Source organism: Colias croceus, chromosome 11 (genome assembly GCF_905220415.1).
Source record: "Colias croceus chromosome 11, ilColCroc2.1".
In the NCBI taxonomy this organism is placed as follows: Eukaryota; Metazoa; Arthropoda; class Insecta; order Lepidoptera; family Pieridae; genus Colias; species Colias croceus.
Window position 1 is genome coordinate 4,538,380 of NC_059547.1, and position 17,533 is coordinate 4,555,912.

Sequence of the window (17,533 nt, forward strand, 5' to 3'; positions counted from 1 at the left end):
AAGTATTTTACACTGTGGCATAGCGCTAACGTTACGAAAAACAAACGACGCGAGGAGCGCGAGGAGCGCGTGTCACGCGAACGGCCCCGCACACCTCACCTCCAATCTTGCCTCGCGTTGAAATACCTCGCGTTAATTAGACACATTTAGAAAATTGTTATCATTCACGAAGTAATTATGTCCGACCTTGTTTACTCAACAGCCATCCTAACCTCAAATGACGTAAATGAGACACTATAAAGTAAATTAAGCGATAGTTGATGTCAATATAATGCCCTCTTATCGGCGCCAAGTGACGACCGATAAACGTGTCATGATATTTGACAAGCCAGTTGAGTCAGTAGCGATGTGGTGCACGATAGTAATTTATTGTTTTCAATTAAGCTCCACGCTACCTAAATTTGTTTTCTAGTGCGATTAACACTCAATGTACGGCACACGTGTTGTTGAATATGTAAGTGGACCTCATTACTCGATAAATGCATTATGCAGTGATTGTTGGCTCGTTTTTACGGTTTATTTTTGCATTAATTCGCTCGTATGAAAATTGATAATTATTATGCACGTGCGCATAAACAAAGATGACTGTATTGGGTCATTTGTGATATACTGATAATTGCTTCCTTTTAACTGGTTTATTGTTTATTTGAAAATATTGCAAATTAAATGCAAATGATAAAATAACGTTCATTTGTTTTATTAAAATTGCTCATTATCTATGTAATGTAATGCCTTTATTAATGTGCCTTTATTTAATTTCCAGTCCTTATACGAGTCGATAAAGACGGAGCCGTTCAAGATTCCCGAGGACGACGGTAATGATCTCATGCATACCTTCTTCAACCCGGACAAGGAGGGGTGGCTGTGGAAACAGGGCGGAAGGTATATAAACATTCATGTTTTTTACTGTTAAGTCTATAGTTTGTACTATAAAGAATAAAGAATAAACATATAAAATCGAACTCTATAATGCATCTCCATAATATGGATAGCAACAAAATAAGGTCTATGAGAGATTGTCCAATAGGTATCATGAAATTACGATTTGTAAGAACCCATTTATTTTCCAAAACAGATTTTAATCATCTTTATTGGATAAATAAATAATAAGTGACTAAATAATCGGCGTTGCATATTTTTGTTGAATTCAATTGAGATCTCGGCTAAGTTTTGTTTACTTGGCAGTATCGCATCCCCTTAAAAGTTTCTATTGAAATTTGAAATAACTCTGTGCTCCTAATAGGAGCTTGTATTCGCAGACACTGTTTGCACACACATTTTTGAGTTTAGAACAAATGTTTGTTTTGTATAATATCATGATCATTGCCACACACGGCATGATATTATCTTATGAATTATATTTGCATATTTATCAGTCAAATATTTTATAAGTCGCTAATTACATATGAATTACGTTTTTTCGCGAATCTACGTATACATTTATGGTATTTACGTTGAGATAAAATTGTTTTTCTGGTTTGTTGATTTAATAATTCTGTTTAATCGAGATTACGTAACCAGTTTATTATTATTATTATATAAAACAAAAAGCTTAAGTTTCATTGTAAATACGCTCTTATTATCAGTAAAATATGACATTAGTTTAAAAGAAATTGTTATGAATTTATCAGTGCCTATTATTTGTTGGCCCCACATAGGTAAAGATAGCCTACTTGTAGTACATTAAACTGGATTGACTGAAGTATTACAATCTTAGTAAAATAACAACTACTCTGTAGAATTAAGTCAATATTTAAACGTTGGTCAATACCATATATTGTATATTATGTATTATGGTCTTGCTCAAGCTCTTCATATTGTAAACAACAATTATTTAATACTTTTCTCTTCTATAGCAATAGCTGAGAATGTAGAAATGTATAAGACTTTTTCTTTCCTAAATATGCAATGTTAAACATTTTTGCTATCAGAATGTGTTGTAAGTTATTCATAATAATGTAAAAATGATATAAATTTTAATTTAAACAATGTTTGTGTTTCAGATACAAATCATGGAAGAGAAGATGGTTCATTTTGAACGACAACTGCCTTTACTATTTCGAATACACAACGGATAAGGAGCCAAGGGGAATCATTCCATTAGAAAATATATCTGTGAGTATTTTTATATTAATTTTCCACGTAATTTAAGTTTAGAGTTACTAGCTTTGGAGGTATTGTGTGTAGTTGAATATCAGTATTGTGTAGTTTTATAAAATTTAATTATAAGCATAAACAGGCAAAAGATGGACGGATTGTATTGTACATAGACTTTAATACAAATACCCCACAGGAGAATTAAATTCTGTCTTATTTTAATATCATTTATAACCCCTAATAAATACATATATTTTACGATCATGAATGTCACCGATATTTGTAAGATTTTAATAACAATAACACCGTTAATTTTAATTCCTTTTTAAGACATTTAACAAGCGTAAACCTTATTTTTGTCACGGGCTATAAAGTTGTAACGATGTCATAAATTGCACTTTTTATTATCAATAGCAATGCATATCGTAATCTCCCTATAATATTATCTCGTGGTAGGCGTGTGCTCTGTTAACATTCATGCGATGATCACACAAGTAACGTATGGAAATGTGGCAATACAATTTAGGCGGTAAACAATGATCATAATGGTGCTTTTCCAACAAAAGTATCGCTTCAAACTCTTAATACATTGTGGAATTCTGTTGTAAGAATTTGTTGAAGTTGAAGTTATAAATTTCATATAATCACGAGGCGGGACGGATCCCGCCTCGTGATCGAATTTTTTCTATTCTTTATAAATTTATATTTATAAAGCATTTGAATGCCATAAAACCAAAAAAATATAAATTCAACGAAGTTGAAGTTGCTTCAATCGCTAAACGCTTCAAACTAAATGAAGGGATATGATTGGTTATTTACAAACACATTCCTCGCTACACATCTTCGCACATTATTGGTGGAAAAATATCCTTAGTGTAATAAAAGTATTTAACAGTGTGTGATAGCGATATGTGTTGTTTGGTGATAGATTTCTGTTCTATGCTGGTTTAAGTTTTGGACATGTTTTTGTGATAGGATTAAAAATTTTAGATTACATACTAATGTATAAAAAAAAAAATACCGTTCAGTTTAAAAGTTTTTGAAATTGCATCTTTCTATTTTATCATGCTTTCAACACAGGTAATTGTATTCATTATAACAAGAAAAACTTGCAAACACATAACGAACCATACATAATATTATCTATGGTAAGATGGATCATAAAGATCAATTTAGTACCACATGGGTATCAAATTGGTTCACGACAATTTGTACGCTATAAACTTTCTATATTATGTTAGTTACGCTTTCCAGACAATTATTTTTTATATTAGTTTTTATTTGTTTTGTTTCTTGAACTGGTCCAATCTGAATTCAATACTTTTAAGTTTAATACTTTTACGTTTTTTACTAAATTTAATACTTTTAAGTTTTATATATTAATATCGAGGGTGATCGAAATGAGCTGTTGGGAATGTTAATTGGTTATAAAAAATTACTCTAACTTTATATGCATACTAGCTTTCCACCCGCAGCTTCGCCCGCGCAGTCAAAGAAGCCCGAAATAAAACTTATCCTATGTCCCGGGGTAAAAAGTAGCCTATGTCCTTTCTCGGGTATCAAAATATCTCTATACCAAATTTCATGCAAATTGGTTCAGTAGTTAAGGCGTGATCGAGTAACAGACAGATAGACAGAGTTACTTTCGCATTTATAATATGATAGTATGGATTACATTTTATAATTAAAATATTTATGTTTATTTTATGGTTTATTTAAGCTTCGAAAGTGAAAGTTAAAGCTGTTAATGACTTTATATTTAATGAACAATAAATCTTTATTAAGCCCGTAAATCCATAGTCATAAAACGTACGTGACGTAGTGCTATTACTACATTTGATTTGAATAACAGTTAAAATTTAACTGCAATTTGTTTCTCGGAAACTCGTAATTGTATTATATCCACAATGGATTATGTTTTAATTATATAATAACACTGCAGGCCGTCGACCGTGTTTAGTTTTCCGTCTATAGTTCGTGCAACTAATTGTTATGAATATATAATAAGACGGATATGTGACATACCAACATGTGACGTTACCAGACAACACATTCTCTAGTTCCCTATTTACAGTGTGTAAATAAACATACAAGGTCTTGTAAAACACTCATTCTGTACTTAATATTAGATGCGCATTGCCAGTGCGAGTTGTAACGAAATGCCTATGGGATTCTTGTGTAATGCCACTATCTCTTTCTTTGTTACAAATAAGAATGTAAATGTTGCTTTATACGAAAAAAAAAAGACAGCTATTGTTCCTCGTACTTACCCGTATCATAGATTCGGCTAACATTAGGAACACAAGTATACTTCTGCAATATGCAGGTTAGGCTATCTATGCACGTGAATAATATAATATAGGCTACATTTAATCCAGTATTACAAAGACCACTGCTCCAATTTGTTATGTATAGTAATAATTAATAAAAATGTGTGTGTGAACAGGTGAATGTATTATATTTTCCATCATAAATAACAATATGGATTTGTTTGACATAATGTAAACGTTACGGATTATAACTCTATCACTAGTTTTTATCCGTGTTTCAAACTATTCTAATTCTATTATCAAATGATTTTAATGACTTTGTTACATCCATATTCCATGTATCCAACAACAAAAACTATAATAAATAAATAATCTAGACACGCGGCAAGCCAAGTTCTAGCGAAGAGAACTGGCGAGCAGCAGCCATGTGTAATAACACGAACCGTTTGGAGCCACTATTCACCCCCTTTTAACTCGAAAACTATTTAACTTAAACAAACCAAATTTGCTACATTTAAAGAGAACCCCAAGATAAACAAGAACCTTAAATTTCATAAATACAGATTAAACAGTTGCGTAGATATTAATATTCAAAAATCGCAATTTTTAAGACTGACTGACTTAAGATATTAAATTATATTAATAATAATAATATTCGCAGGTCCGTCCAGCGAGCGACCGTCAGCGGCCGCACTGCCTGGAGCTGTACGCGAGCGGCGGCGCCGACCTCATCAAGGCGTGCAAGACAGACTCCGAGGGGAAGGTCGTCGAGGGGAAACATACTGTGTACAGGTGGGTACATGTTATAAACTAGATTTCCGGGTTTAAGGTGGAATTGTAAAGTGGTTAAAAAAGGTTGGATCATCATATAAGCTGAATATGACTGCTTCCAATGGTATAACTTTAATAATAATTTATTTTATCTAGATATAAACTGACTTTGTATGTACTCTATTCTATATCTAAGCGCAGTGGGAAATATACAGATTGTTGGTCTGTCGACAGATGTTATTCTAGTTTACTCAAACCCCACATCCTCGTCGTACAGCAACACATTCACTTCCCATTGGAGTGGATGCTTATGAGCGGCGTGGTTCGTTTAAAACCAGGCGATACATCTGCTCGTTTGCTATCCTATACAAAAATTGGTTGTCTGTAAAATCGGTTTACTGACGATAGTTGAACGTGACAACGTCTTAAGGCTGATTGTGCTTCTTTGTCGCTCGTTCCGCGCTCTCGCTTGCACTTCAAGCCTACATGGAACGCCTCAGAGCGAGGTAACGCCGCATGAGTCATGTTTTTTCGTGCGTGCAGCCGGCTCTATCGAATTATAAGACGTTGTCACGTCAAAAAAAGAAGTAATCCAAACTTGATAATAATTCACAATTTAAATTATATTCCAGAATGTCAGCAGCAACAGCGGAGGAGCGGGACGAGTGGATCGAGTGCTTGCGGCGCTCCATCAGCCACAACCCGTTCTACGACATGCTCGCGCAGCGCAAGAAGAAGGCGCAGCACAGTGTGCACTCGGCCCACTAGCGCAGTGTGTACCGGACCTTGCGGGTGCAGTGTTGAGTGAACACACGGTCGTGTACTGTAAGGTGTGAGCTCACTGTGGGTAGTGTACTGATTACCATCAGCAATTCGACTACAGTGTGTACCGGGCTTTTCATATAGTGAGCTGTGAATCCACGGTCCAGTATAGTGTGTGCTGGCTGTAAAGCAAGAATGTACTAATTACCATCAAGCAACTAGTATTCAGTGTGTAACGGTCTTTACATGCTGTGAAGTGTTGAGCTGTGTTATCTATTTGGCGAGCATTCTAATTAACATCAAGCAATGCGCAAATGTGCACAGTGTCTTATTTTTATTGATAGTGTCATGTTATGCTGCGAACACACAATAAAGTGTGTGCTGCTTTTAAAGGCAAGAGCTCACTCTATTTCCAATGTACCAGTGTTGTATCATCACTATCAAGATGTGTGGTAGTATACTCTACAGGATAACACAGTGTGTACTGATCTTTACTGGTGGACATATTATTATGCTGTGGATATACGATTCATGCTTGTTTGTTCAAAGAGGATAACTCACTCCAAAAACATTTCAAGTTCACAATGCAACAGAGTCATATGGACATGATAGAAAGAAGAAATGGTACAAAGAGTTCGCTCATGTTAGCAGTGTGTAATGGACATAATTTATATAGTTGAATTAAAAATTATTCGATTCAGAAAATGGGTTCGTAAAGGGTGGCAGTGTATTGTATGGGCGATATTAAGGTGATAACTCATTGATAAATAAATTATCTTAAGCGTAATGCTAAATAGCAACTCATTTGGTTAATGAGATTCATTAGCCATATTAATATTATTTTGTCAAAAGAAGGGATAAATGTTCTAATGCAGCTAAAACGCGCTGTGTGACATCAAACACAACAAGTAATGCGTAATTTTTTTCGTGGGTAAATACAGTTTTGTTTCTTTTATATAGATATTCCAATGCAATAACAATTTCGGGTTGATCAGTTTGTACTTTTTAGTGGTAATAAAGGCACTAAAACATTTGTTTATTTACACAGATAAAAAAAAAATATTAGTACGGCAATATTAATTGAAACTGAAGTTTTTATATCATGAAGTAATCCAGTAGATAAGAGATTTTTTGCAATCGTTGCAATAGTTCTTTGAAAGAATAAGTAAAAAAAGAATGATAATAAGGTTATTAGTGAAACCATTATTTTACACTTTACAGAATATCATTAATAAAAACAGTGTCTTAAAATTGAAGTAATAATTTAATTTTCGAAATAAGTCGATGTATATTTCATTAATTATTATTATTGTGTATGTATTTGTGTCTTTGTGATTGTAATATTTGATTTAAGATTTATTTTTAATTATAATATTTTATAGCAATAAAAGATTATTTTATGTTTTCGTAGATTAAGTATTGTAGTCGTCCACATGCAATGAATTATTGTGAAATGTGATAAATAACAATGTGACCGTTAAACATTGTTCTGTATATATATTGAGTAATTAATTATCGTTAGTAATGTCCATGTAAATAACGAAAGCAAGACTGAAAGCGTACATACATTGCTTTTTAATGGTTCGCGTTATAAAGCTGGGAAACAAGAATAAAATCGTATATATTTTTATATAAATTAGATTCGCTTTAAAAAAAACTAATAAATTTAATATAGTGCAAAATGATTTCTTGGTAATAAAAAATAATGATGAAAGGTTAGTGAATAGTGATGTTGGCTATAATCATTTATAATTTTATTAGCTATTGTTAGGAAATACATATTGTTCATTGAAATGGTTGCGGTTATAAAATACTAGATTTCCGCCCGCGGCTTCGCCCGCGTTTGCAAAGGAAAACCCGCATAGTTCCCGTTCCCGTGGGATTTCCGGGATAAAAACTATCCTATGTGTTAATCCAAGTTAACCTTACCTAAATCACCATCAAAAAAGTACGAATTATCCACTTTTGATCCCTGTACACCTAATGAAATTTTAAAAATTATAAATAACCTTAATTCAAACTGTAGTACAGGTCTTGATGGTATTACCACAAAAGCAATTAAATGCATTAAAGAAAAATTAAATCATACCTTAAGCGATTGTTTCAACCAAGCTATAAGTCAAGGACGTTTTCCGGATTCGTTGAAAATAGCGAAGGTAACTCCTATCTATAAGAGTGGTTCAAAATTTGAACCTGGTAACTATAGGCCAATTTCGGTGTTGCCAGTGTTGTCAAAAATATTAGAGAAAATTTTACACACGAGATTAGAAAAATATTTAGACTCATTTAATTTTATTTCAGTGCGTCAATACGGTTTTAAGCCAAAAAGTAACACTCTGTCAGCGACTATAGACCTGACTACTAAAATAAAACAGAACATTGACGCAAAAAATTTAGTTTTGGGAGTATTTATTGACCTACAAAAGGCCTTCGATACCGTTTCTCACGAACTTTTAATAAAGAAATTAGCATCCATTAACATTACTGGTAAAGCACTAGACATGCTGAAATCATATTTAAAAAATCGATCACAAATCGTTAAAATAGATAACTACAATAGCATTCCCTTACCAATTACGTGTGGCATACCACAAGGTTCGATTTTAGGCCCATTGCTTTTTTTAATTTATATTAATAATTTACAAGATTTAAAACTAAATGGTCATCTAACACTTTATGCGGATGACACCTGTCTGTTTTATTTTGGTCCCTCTATACATGACATGATAAAGCAAGCACAAAATGATTTAAATAAATTAAATAAATGGTTTCAATACAATCTACTAACAATAAATATATCTAAAACGTGTTATATTAAATTCAAAGCTCAGAACAAAATTATTCCACCACACGCTCCACTTAAAATTAATGGTGTTGTATTAGAACATAAAACCCACGCGAAATACCTAGGTTTGCGAATCGACAGCTCTCTAAAATGGAATTATCACATCGACCACCTAAAAAATAAATTATCAGCACTTCTTAGATCTCTGCGTAATATCACTTCTTGCATTCCTCATAAATTACGCCACACCATCTACAACACGTTAGTCAAACCTCACCTAATGTATTTAATAGAAGTATGGGGTAGCGCTTACAAAAATAAATTAGCGCCACTACAAATTTTACAAAATAAAATTATTAAAACCATTTTTAAATATCCTTTTTTAACTTCTACAAATAAAATCTACGACGATACTAAAATAATGAATTTAAAACAATTATACTTTTATAATACGTGTATGTTCATCCACAAAGCGCTACATAAAAACATAAATACAAATATAATATTCTCAACATCAAATCGCCACTATCCTAATAGACGAGCTAGCTATCTTGCCCTCCCGAAGATCCGAACGAATTATGGAAGGCGAACGGCAACATACGAAGGAGCACGTTTCTATAACGGATTGCCAAGCAAATTAAAAAGTGTAAACTCATTCATTGTATTCAAAAAACAATTAGCGAAACACATCCTGGAAGACCACACGCTCAAACTTTGAATGCAATGAATGAGTACCTAACCTAAACTTATGTTTATAGTATGTAACTTACTCTAAATTTTTATCTAACGAATGATATTTTTTATAAATACCTATGTTTAAAATTTAAGTTTCTCATGTAAGTGACTTTATGTCTTAATGGGAATAAATGTCTTTAAACCTTAAACCTTAAGTTACCCTCTATATGTGTGCTAAATTTCATTGTAATCGCTTCAGTAGTTTTTACGTGAAAGAGTAACAAACATCCATACATCCTTACAAACTTTCGCCTTTATAATATATATTAGATTTCTATACAATGGTAAAACATTAGCAATCCATAAATTGAGAATTACACTTTTATTAATTTCTATATTTTATCTTTATTATTATTCTGACACTATATTACGACTTTATTTAGACTGACCGGTTGGCGTGGTTGGTAGTGGCCCTGTCTTCCAAGCCAAGTCGTGGGTTCGATTCCCACCCGGGGCAAATATTTGTGTGATGAACATATATGTTTGCTCTGTGTCTGTCTAATTATCTGTATAAGTATTTATTTAAAATTATATATGTATGTTTATCAGCTATCTGGTTTCCATAACACAAGCGAAAGCTTAGTATGGTATCAGATCGTGCCGTGTGATCCTGAAATATTTATTATGTACTAGCTTCCGTCCACGACTTTGTACGTGCGTCCCCGTTTTTCCCCGTTCCCGCAAGAATTTCGGGAAATCCTTTCTTAGGGGACGCCTTCGTTATGACATCTACCTGCATGCCAAATTTCAGCCCGATACGCTCAGTGGTTTGGGCTGTGCGTTGATAGATCACTATATCAGTCACCTTTATAGATTCTATAACTAATCCAATTACTTTCAAACGTAAAAACATCTTTGCTTTCATATTTTTTTCTTAAGAACATACCATCAACGCGGCTATATATTGCGTGTGGAATTTATAATGATATTTTTATTTCCCAGCTTTATATCTGAGGAGAGTACAATGCCATTTTGAATTATTGCTGATCGCAATGAGTGTAGTTTTAATTGCTTCTCGTTACCTCGACAATAATTTTCATCAGAAATGCTGCCAACTTGGCCTAATTACGTATTACGTTATGATCAGTTATAACCGACCTTTTACATAATATACTTTCTAGTTTCTATACACTGTTATGTTGCTTTATGTATTCAAATTGCTTATACATAAGTAACAGAACATTTTTAACGAGTAAAACCTATTTATTGCTCTTTCTCTGGTTGAAACCCGTTTCTCAATAACAATCTTTACTATGTTTTCAAATCATTTACAATATTTGTCTTCAAATGTTACAAATAGCTTTTCTTTATTTGGTCTGTATTTTATGGTTCTTGATATATTATGTTCCAGGTCGGCACCACTATAGAAAAATACAATCGTTTTATCACAAAATGACTGTCTTGTTACAACAATAACAAACAACTTTGATATTTAACCATTTATATTTTATTTTATAAGGTTATAAAATGTTTCGTAGTATTGAAGGCAAAAAATATGCAAGTTCATAAAATGTTTTAACAAGCGTCATTTTTTATGGAAACGGTTTTTTAACAATTAATTGGAAATCGTCATTTTAATAATTCGTGTGATTTTATTCACGTTAATAAAATGGACGTTTGGAATAACTTGAATTCGGTAGTTATTGCTGTTGATTTCCTCTATATATACACATAATATAGTAATGTACATTTAAATTATGGTTGTTTATTCATTTATATGTAAAGTTTGTACATGTATATTGAATTGTAGAATATTGTTTACCACAATACCTGTACTATTGTTTATCTGTATTCTGTATGTAAATGGAAAATAACTGACGTTTTTTAATAAATATCTGTATTTATAGCCATTATTTAATCACTCACGTTTACGAGCAGTCGATATACATGTAGTTATTATTTATGCAACGTGCTTTGTAATTTTGATGCGCGTCTACTCAAGGTGAAACATTACTATTCTAGAAGTTACGAAATGTTGCGCAAAATGAACAGTTTTTTTAATAAATAATAATAATTTGCTAATATGAATCGTTGATTAAATGTATTACTCACTCATATGATTGAATATAGGTGTAAATATCGTATTTATATAGGATTGAACACTTTTATACAGCAGTAAGTGATTATATTATGATGTATAACGCCTTCCATTCATTTGATTCGGTCTGTTAGTTCAGTTATATGCTATTACAATGTTATCATATTTATACGCTGATTCAGAGATAAATTATTAAGTAATTACAATTAATTCGCTTTCTATTAAATGCTATATGAGTTAAAAATCTCTTGAATTTAGTCACCGAGGGGTTTTGAGCGCATAAACGTGTAGTAAAAAATTTGGAAAATAAGTATGCATTTTTTATTAAAACGTGTGGAATCCTATATGAAATAGTATGTTGTGTGTTTTAACATAATCGTATTTAGGGAATGGTGCCTAACGATCTGTTAATTAGTATTAAAGCTGTGTAAATTCGCAATCGGTTAATTTATCTCAATTGTAATGATTTATATATGACAATGGATACAAGCATAATAATTATTGTGATGTAAATAATTTTGTAAGAAAAGAAATACATTATTATCTTTATTGTTTTGTTTTTCTTTCAACAACTCCCAGCACTTGATTTTGATTTACATGCAATTGTTTGTCGTTTTGGAAAATTACTATTACGTTATAAATATATAGAGATAAAGGGACTTGGCTTGAGATTCTGGTAGTTGTCATGAGAACTTTATAATGTAACAAATTTAAATACGCGGATATTATATACGATTGTTGATATATTGCGAATCAAACCAAAGATGGATAAAAAAGCTACTTATAATATATTTTTTGAGCTGAACATTATCACTTCACACCACTGCAACTCGTCAATGAAAACATCGTGAAGAAACAGAATAATAAAAATATTCATGTTATATAACATCTACTAACACGAGGTAGATGCTGGCCCAAAAGCTCAGAAGCTGTCCTAACGGTAGAAAAAAGGTGATGAAATTAATTTATATAACTTAGAAGTATAGTGAGACATGTTAACATTTAAATTCGATTTTGTAATAAATCGTATAATCTGTTTTCGAATCCCCTACGTAATGGCACTGGGTAAGCAAATTGATGCTGATGTTGTTATTCATTTGCTTCTTGTTAAAATAAATGTACGTAGTAATAATACATCAATGTGCGCTATCGATTTTTTTGGAATTACATAACTAAGTAAGCCGGTGCATGTATTAGAAATTGCATATCGAATTTTATCTCAACGGCCATAAAACTAAATAAAATGGGTAAGTGTGTTAGTAACTCGGCCGAATTCGTATTTCGTTTATTTTCAAGCGGCTACGCTGCGCTGTCCGAGCGTGAAGTTTGTTGGCTTCCTTTTCCGTCGGTGAAACGCTCTTGCGTAAATGCTTCTGAAATAATATACTGGAACACTGCATCGATATACTCAGTTATGCTAACAGCTAAGTGCCCGATTATTATGTGTTGATATTTTGCATATAACATGGCTTAGAACCGGAGCTATATCTAACACAAGTAACGTTTTTGGTTTATGCTTATAAAATTATAGATTCATTTTATTTCGTTAAATTTGACAATTAAAGTGGTGATAATAAAGCAATAGTTCTGTATTGGCTAAAAGATTGCATAAGTAGTACCTACAGTTTTGTTGAATTCAGTGACAAAAATAGTTATCACTTCCACTGCGTAGGCGTCTACGCCCCAGAGCACTAATTCGATTCGAGCACCTCCGATTTTTTAAACTTGCTTTTTATTTTTCAATTTTTGTTAAGTAGGTACTTATTTCGTCAGCGCGTAATTGAATAACGAAAAAGATCATTTCTATACTTATAATTCTATTTAGTATAAAGCTGAAGGATGGGCTGATGATGATGATAAAGTTAAAGAGTTTGTTTGTTTGAACGCACTACTATCAGGAACTAATAGGTACTATGGATATATGTTGGTGCCTGAGTGCTCTAAAATAACTATTAAGTAATTTGTGGCCTTAGGCACACTATAAAGTATAGGCTATATAATATACGTATACCATGGGTGAAGTGACCGGTGAAGCCGGTTCGGAACGTTATTATAAGGGCTGATTTTTCAATCCTTGGCTAAAACTTATCCGTCCAATAAGTATGACACGATAATATTAAAATGTCACTTAAAAACTGTCAAATACAGGTAATTAGAATACATTTTTGAAATGGTAGTTTAATACGTTATTCAACGAATATTGGTGGATTGAAAAATCAGCCCTAAGATGAAAGAAGAATTCTTACCTACAATGATTTTGGTGTTCGAGTTGACGTTGCAAATATCTTCTGATTAGGAACCTCGAAAACAACATTTACTTTATTTTTACATAATGAACATCCAAAAATAAGTATTTAAAATATAAAATAACTTGACCTCAGAATAAACGTTGCGTTGCGAGTTGGTTAATTTCCACCTCGTTTTTCAGCTTGACCTCTTTAACAACTAAGTATTTTTATAATTTAAAAACCGCTTACGCTATGCTGATACTTGATAGTGATAAGAATCTGTTTATTTGTATATATTTAATGAAAAAAACGTAGAATAAAACAAACAATAGGTTTAATTTCAAAATCTATTATCTATAACGGTATATAGGCAGATTAGAAATTGAGCCTGTAGATGGAAAATCCTCGTTTCATTAACGCATATCAATTACATACTGACTCGTTCTAATGGATTAATTCTGCGGCCTGGGTGCATTAAAGTATACTAGCTTGAGACTGCGGTTTCATTCGCATCGCCGTTTAAATAGACACAAATTGAATTCAGTTTGTAATTTACCTCTGTGCCAAATATTCGTAGATCATTTGTCTAACAGTCATCGTGAAAAACTTTTCCGGTGTAAGTAATAGCAGCTAGAGTAATTTCAACAGAGCCAGTTAGTGACAGATTATTTTTCCAGTGATTTTATTTCGTCCGAGTTCCAATCGTCGAGTACCTTCCTAGTTTGATTGATGTTGCCACTCGCTGTGCTAATTAGGTATACAATTTTCCACTGAAACCTGTACATATTAAGGATTAAATTGCAGTTTTTGTCTTGAAAACATTAACATAGAAATAGCAGCTCCTTATTATTTAATTTTCTGTGAAATTTAATATCAACTATAAATGTACCAAATAACAAGAAGGAATAGAACTTTACAACACGAGGCACCTGAAGCAATATAGATAATATTATGAAGGTAGAGTACTTAAATAGAACGAAAGTTCTTTTATTTTTACTATAACTTCCAGTAAATTTTTGTTATAATTATAAATGGGAAAATTGGTAGATATATATTTTCTTTAAAACGTCTTCTTATCCTTGGGTAATTTCGTAAATTGTCCAATTGCCTAAATGCCTTATTGCTTGACATCACAACAAGAAATAAGCAGCGGGACAAAGTGCCTGAAAAAGGTAAGAACGCTATAAAAAGTCGAGAGAATATATTGTGTGCAGATCAATTTACCATAGCAGTCAATAACAAGGATTTTTTTATGTTACTGTAATAAGACGAGCGAGCGACGCGTCACTTTAGTTTTTTAAAAATCCGCGAAGATTTTTTGCAGACTTTTTGTTGAAAGCTAAAGCAAACTTAGGAATATCGGAAGGAGCTAGGTAGAAGCTACCACTTCCAAATTGCAAACAGCAAGCGATAAACTTGGAAATTATTGAATTTATAAAAATAAAACACGTTTTCGCTAATCTGCCTTTTTGTTAATAGATTTATGCATCGTAACTAGCAAAAGTAGCGTTTTTGTGGCTTTTGTCATAGAGCATGCTTTAAAAAATACAGTAGGTACCTAACTAGGTATCTTTATAATATCTAGTTACAAATTTATGTACATTCTATTTATTAGATACTTACCTACCTATAACTTTAATAAAGTGATACTGAAAATATGCAGACCAACCCATTGCCAAATCGTTATACATTTGTCCATGGGCAACAGGTCTAATCGAATGCTAATAGAATCCAACCTCGTGACAAGTCATTTACGTTGTTATGAATTTTACCTCTTTGAAGTCACAATAATAAATATAGTTCAGTAATAACAAAAAAAAAAAAGCTTAAAATAAGACAAACATATAAAATTATTGCTTTGTCACCGATCCTTAATATGCGTAGAAAGTTTGAATTAAATCTGTCCGTTTAAAGTGGTTCTAAATCGAGTAAAAAACATACAAACTTACAAACATACAGGTGAAGCTAATAGTATCGTGTTAAAAACATTACACTTAAGTACAATACAATGGGATAATGTAATCCGGCTAATATTACGAGAAATGACACAGTTTACTTATCATGGTGTAGTAAATAGTGGTAATAAATGATAGAAAATTGATCCGATTCACGCAGTTTCCGTAAAAGGTTACAACCACCTTACAACGATGAGAGAGGTCAACGTCAAGGTCCGTTCGAACAATGAACATTGGTTTTCGAAAATCCCATTATTTTTTGCCTGGCGGCGATGTTACATGTAGCTTTAAAAATATTTTAACAAATAAAATAATTAAATTAACAGAACATAAAACTTACCTAAGTAGGTGTATTGTTATTTTACCTATTTGCCGCTGGGAAGCCACTGTCCATAAAAATATTAATATGTAGATAGGTATAATACCAATTTACTCGTAGGTAGGTAAGTATATGGCAATACCTAACTAAAAATGGAACGGCTACTTGCCCCGTACAAATACCTAACAATTATTTAGCTTTTACGGTAATAAATTGCTTGATATAAGTATTTATTTCTTTTTAAATTGTATTGTAATTGTAATTGTATTGTATTTATTTCTTTTTAAATGGATACCGAGTTCCATAAAAAATGTAATTGTTTTCTGTTGTTGGTCAATAAACGCGGTTATGTGTTTGTGAACAATAACTATTTAAGCGATATCGAAGCGTCGACTACGGATCAATGCACTGTTTGTTGCCTTTCATATTTTTTATTTGATTATGTTGAAAGAATTTTTCATTACTACATAATAGAGCAAAAGAGAGATCTGTTACATTTGTGCATTAGTCAATAAAATTGTTAGGATCTTGTGCACTCTCAAATTACAATTGAATGAAGTTTTTTGAATGAATGAATGAATTATATTGAAATAGAGTTTTCTTGTTTCATGCAATTTGCTTAACCATTTATTTGAATTGTTTCCTGAGTTTAAGGTGATAAGCATTCATTAAAGATAAGGTAAATAAGCGTAAGATAGGTGTAGGTGTAATGTGTATTGAACGGATGTAGAGTTCCGTGGTTGTTTAGGTTTATTCTTTTAGTAAGTGTAATATTTTAATGCCATGCCTACACATTTAATATCATGTGGTAACTATAATTATTATTATTCCATGGTAGAAATTCTTCGAATGAACTTAATGACTCATTAAAATGAAACTTGTAATTATCTTGTGATGATTTGTTGACGGTGTTGACGCATACCTTGTTACAGCTAAGTATGGTTACTATAAATTAAATTGTAATATTTATTGATTGTACGCTTAAATTATTAAAACGATCGTCAGTAAACTGTATCCGACCTATAAATTTTATAGTAGATTTCTATTACAAATGGTTCACGTAATCGAATAGGAACCTATCAATCGAAATTTAACAATAGGTACATGCAGTAAATATATTAATTGAACAACGTGATATTACAGTGTAAAAAATCAAAAGTAAATCAACTATGTGTATCAAATATATGTATAATATAAAGGCCCGTGTCACCCCACAAATAAAACAAAACGTACAGAGGCAAATTCTAGCCCTGTTATATCCGTTTTAGTAGGAGCCTGAAAAATACAAAACTTCAGCCTCGTATAATATCTACATTTTTTTTTTCAATAAATACTTGCGTGACCAATGACAATTGCTTAGTATCAAGAACTAGACAGGTTATCGGTTGTCCTTTCTCATAAAAAGCACTTACTCGTGTTTATGTATTTATAAACTCACTCGTATTGTTGTCCCTGTGTCACTAGAAACCTGTTTCAGATGCACCTCTTAAGAATGCGAATATTCATTGAGAAATCTTACGCATGCTTCTAGAATCACATTCCGTTATATATTATGTATTTTTTTATAATAAAC

The 17,533-nt window shown here is 32.2% G+C and overlaps 1 protein-coding gene across 4 annotated transcripts in view; it reads left to right on the plus strand.

The window, feature by feature from the left end:
- Positions 1-7,827, plus strand: part of LOC123695908 (cytohesin-1) — a 38,410-nt gene extending 30,583 nt beyond the window's left edge. For all 4 annotated transcript variants that reach the window (XM_045641868.1, XM_045641866.1, XM_045641865.1 and 1 more), the window contains exons 6-9: positions 764-882; positions 2,004-2,115; positions 5,029-5,159; positions 5,771-7,827. In XM_045641868.1, the coding sequence (XP_045497824.1) occupies positions 764-882; positions 2,004-2,115; positions 5,029-5,159; positions 5,771-5,906 (498 nt within the window). In that variant the 3' untranslated portion in view covers positions 5,907-7,827. The remainder of the gene's footprint in view (positions 1-763; positions 883-2,003; positions 2,116-5,028; positions 5,160-5,770) is intronic.
- Positions 7,828-17,533: the final 9,706 nt, after the last annotated feature.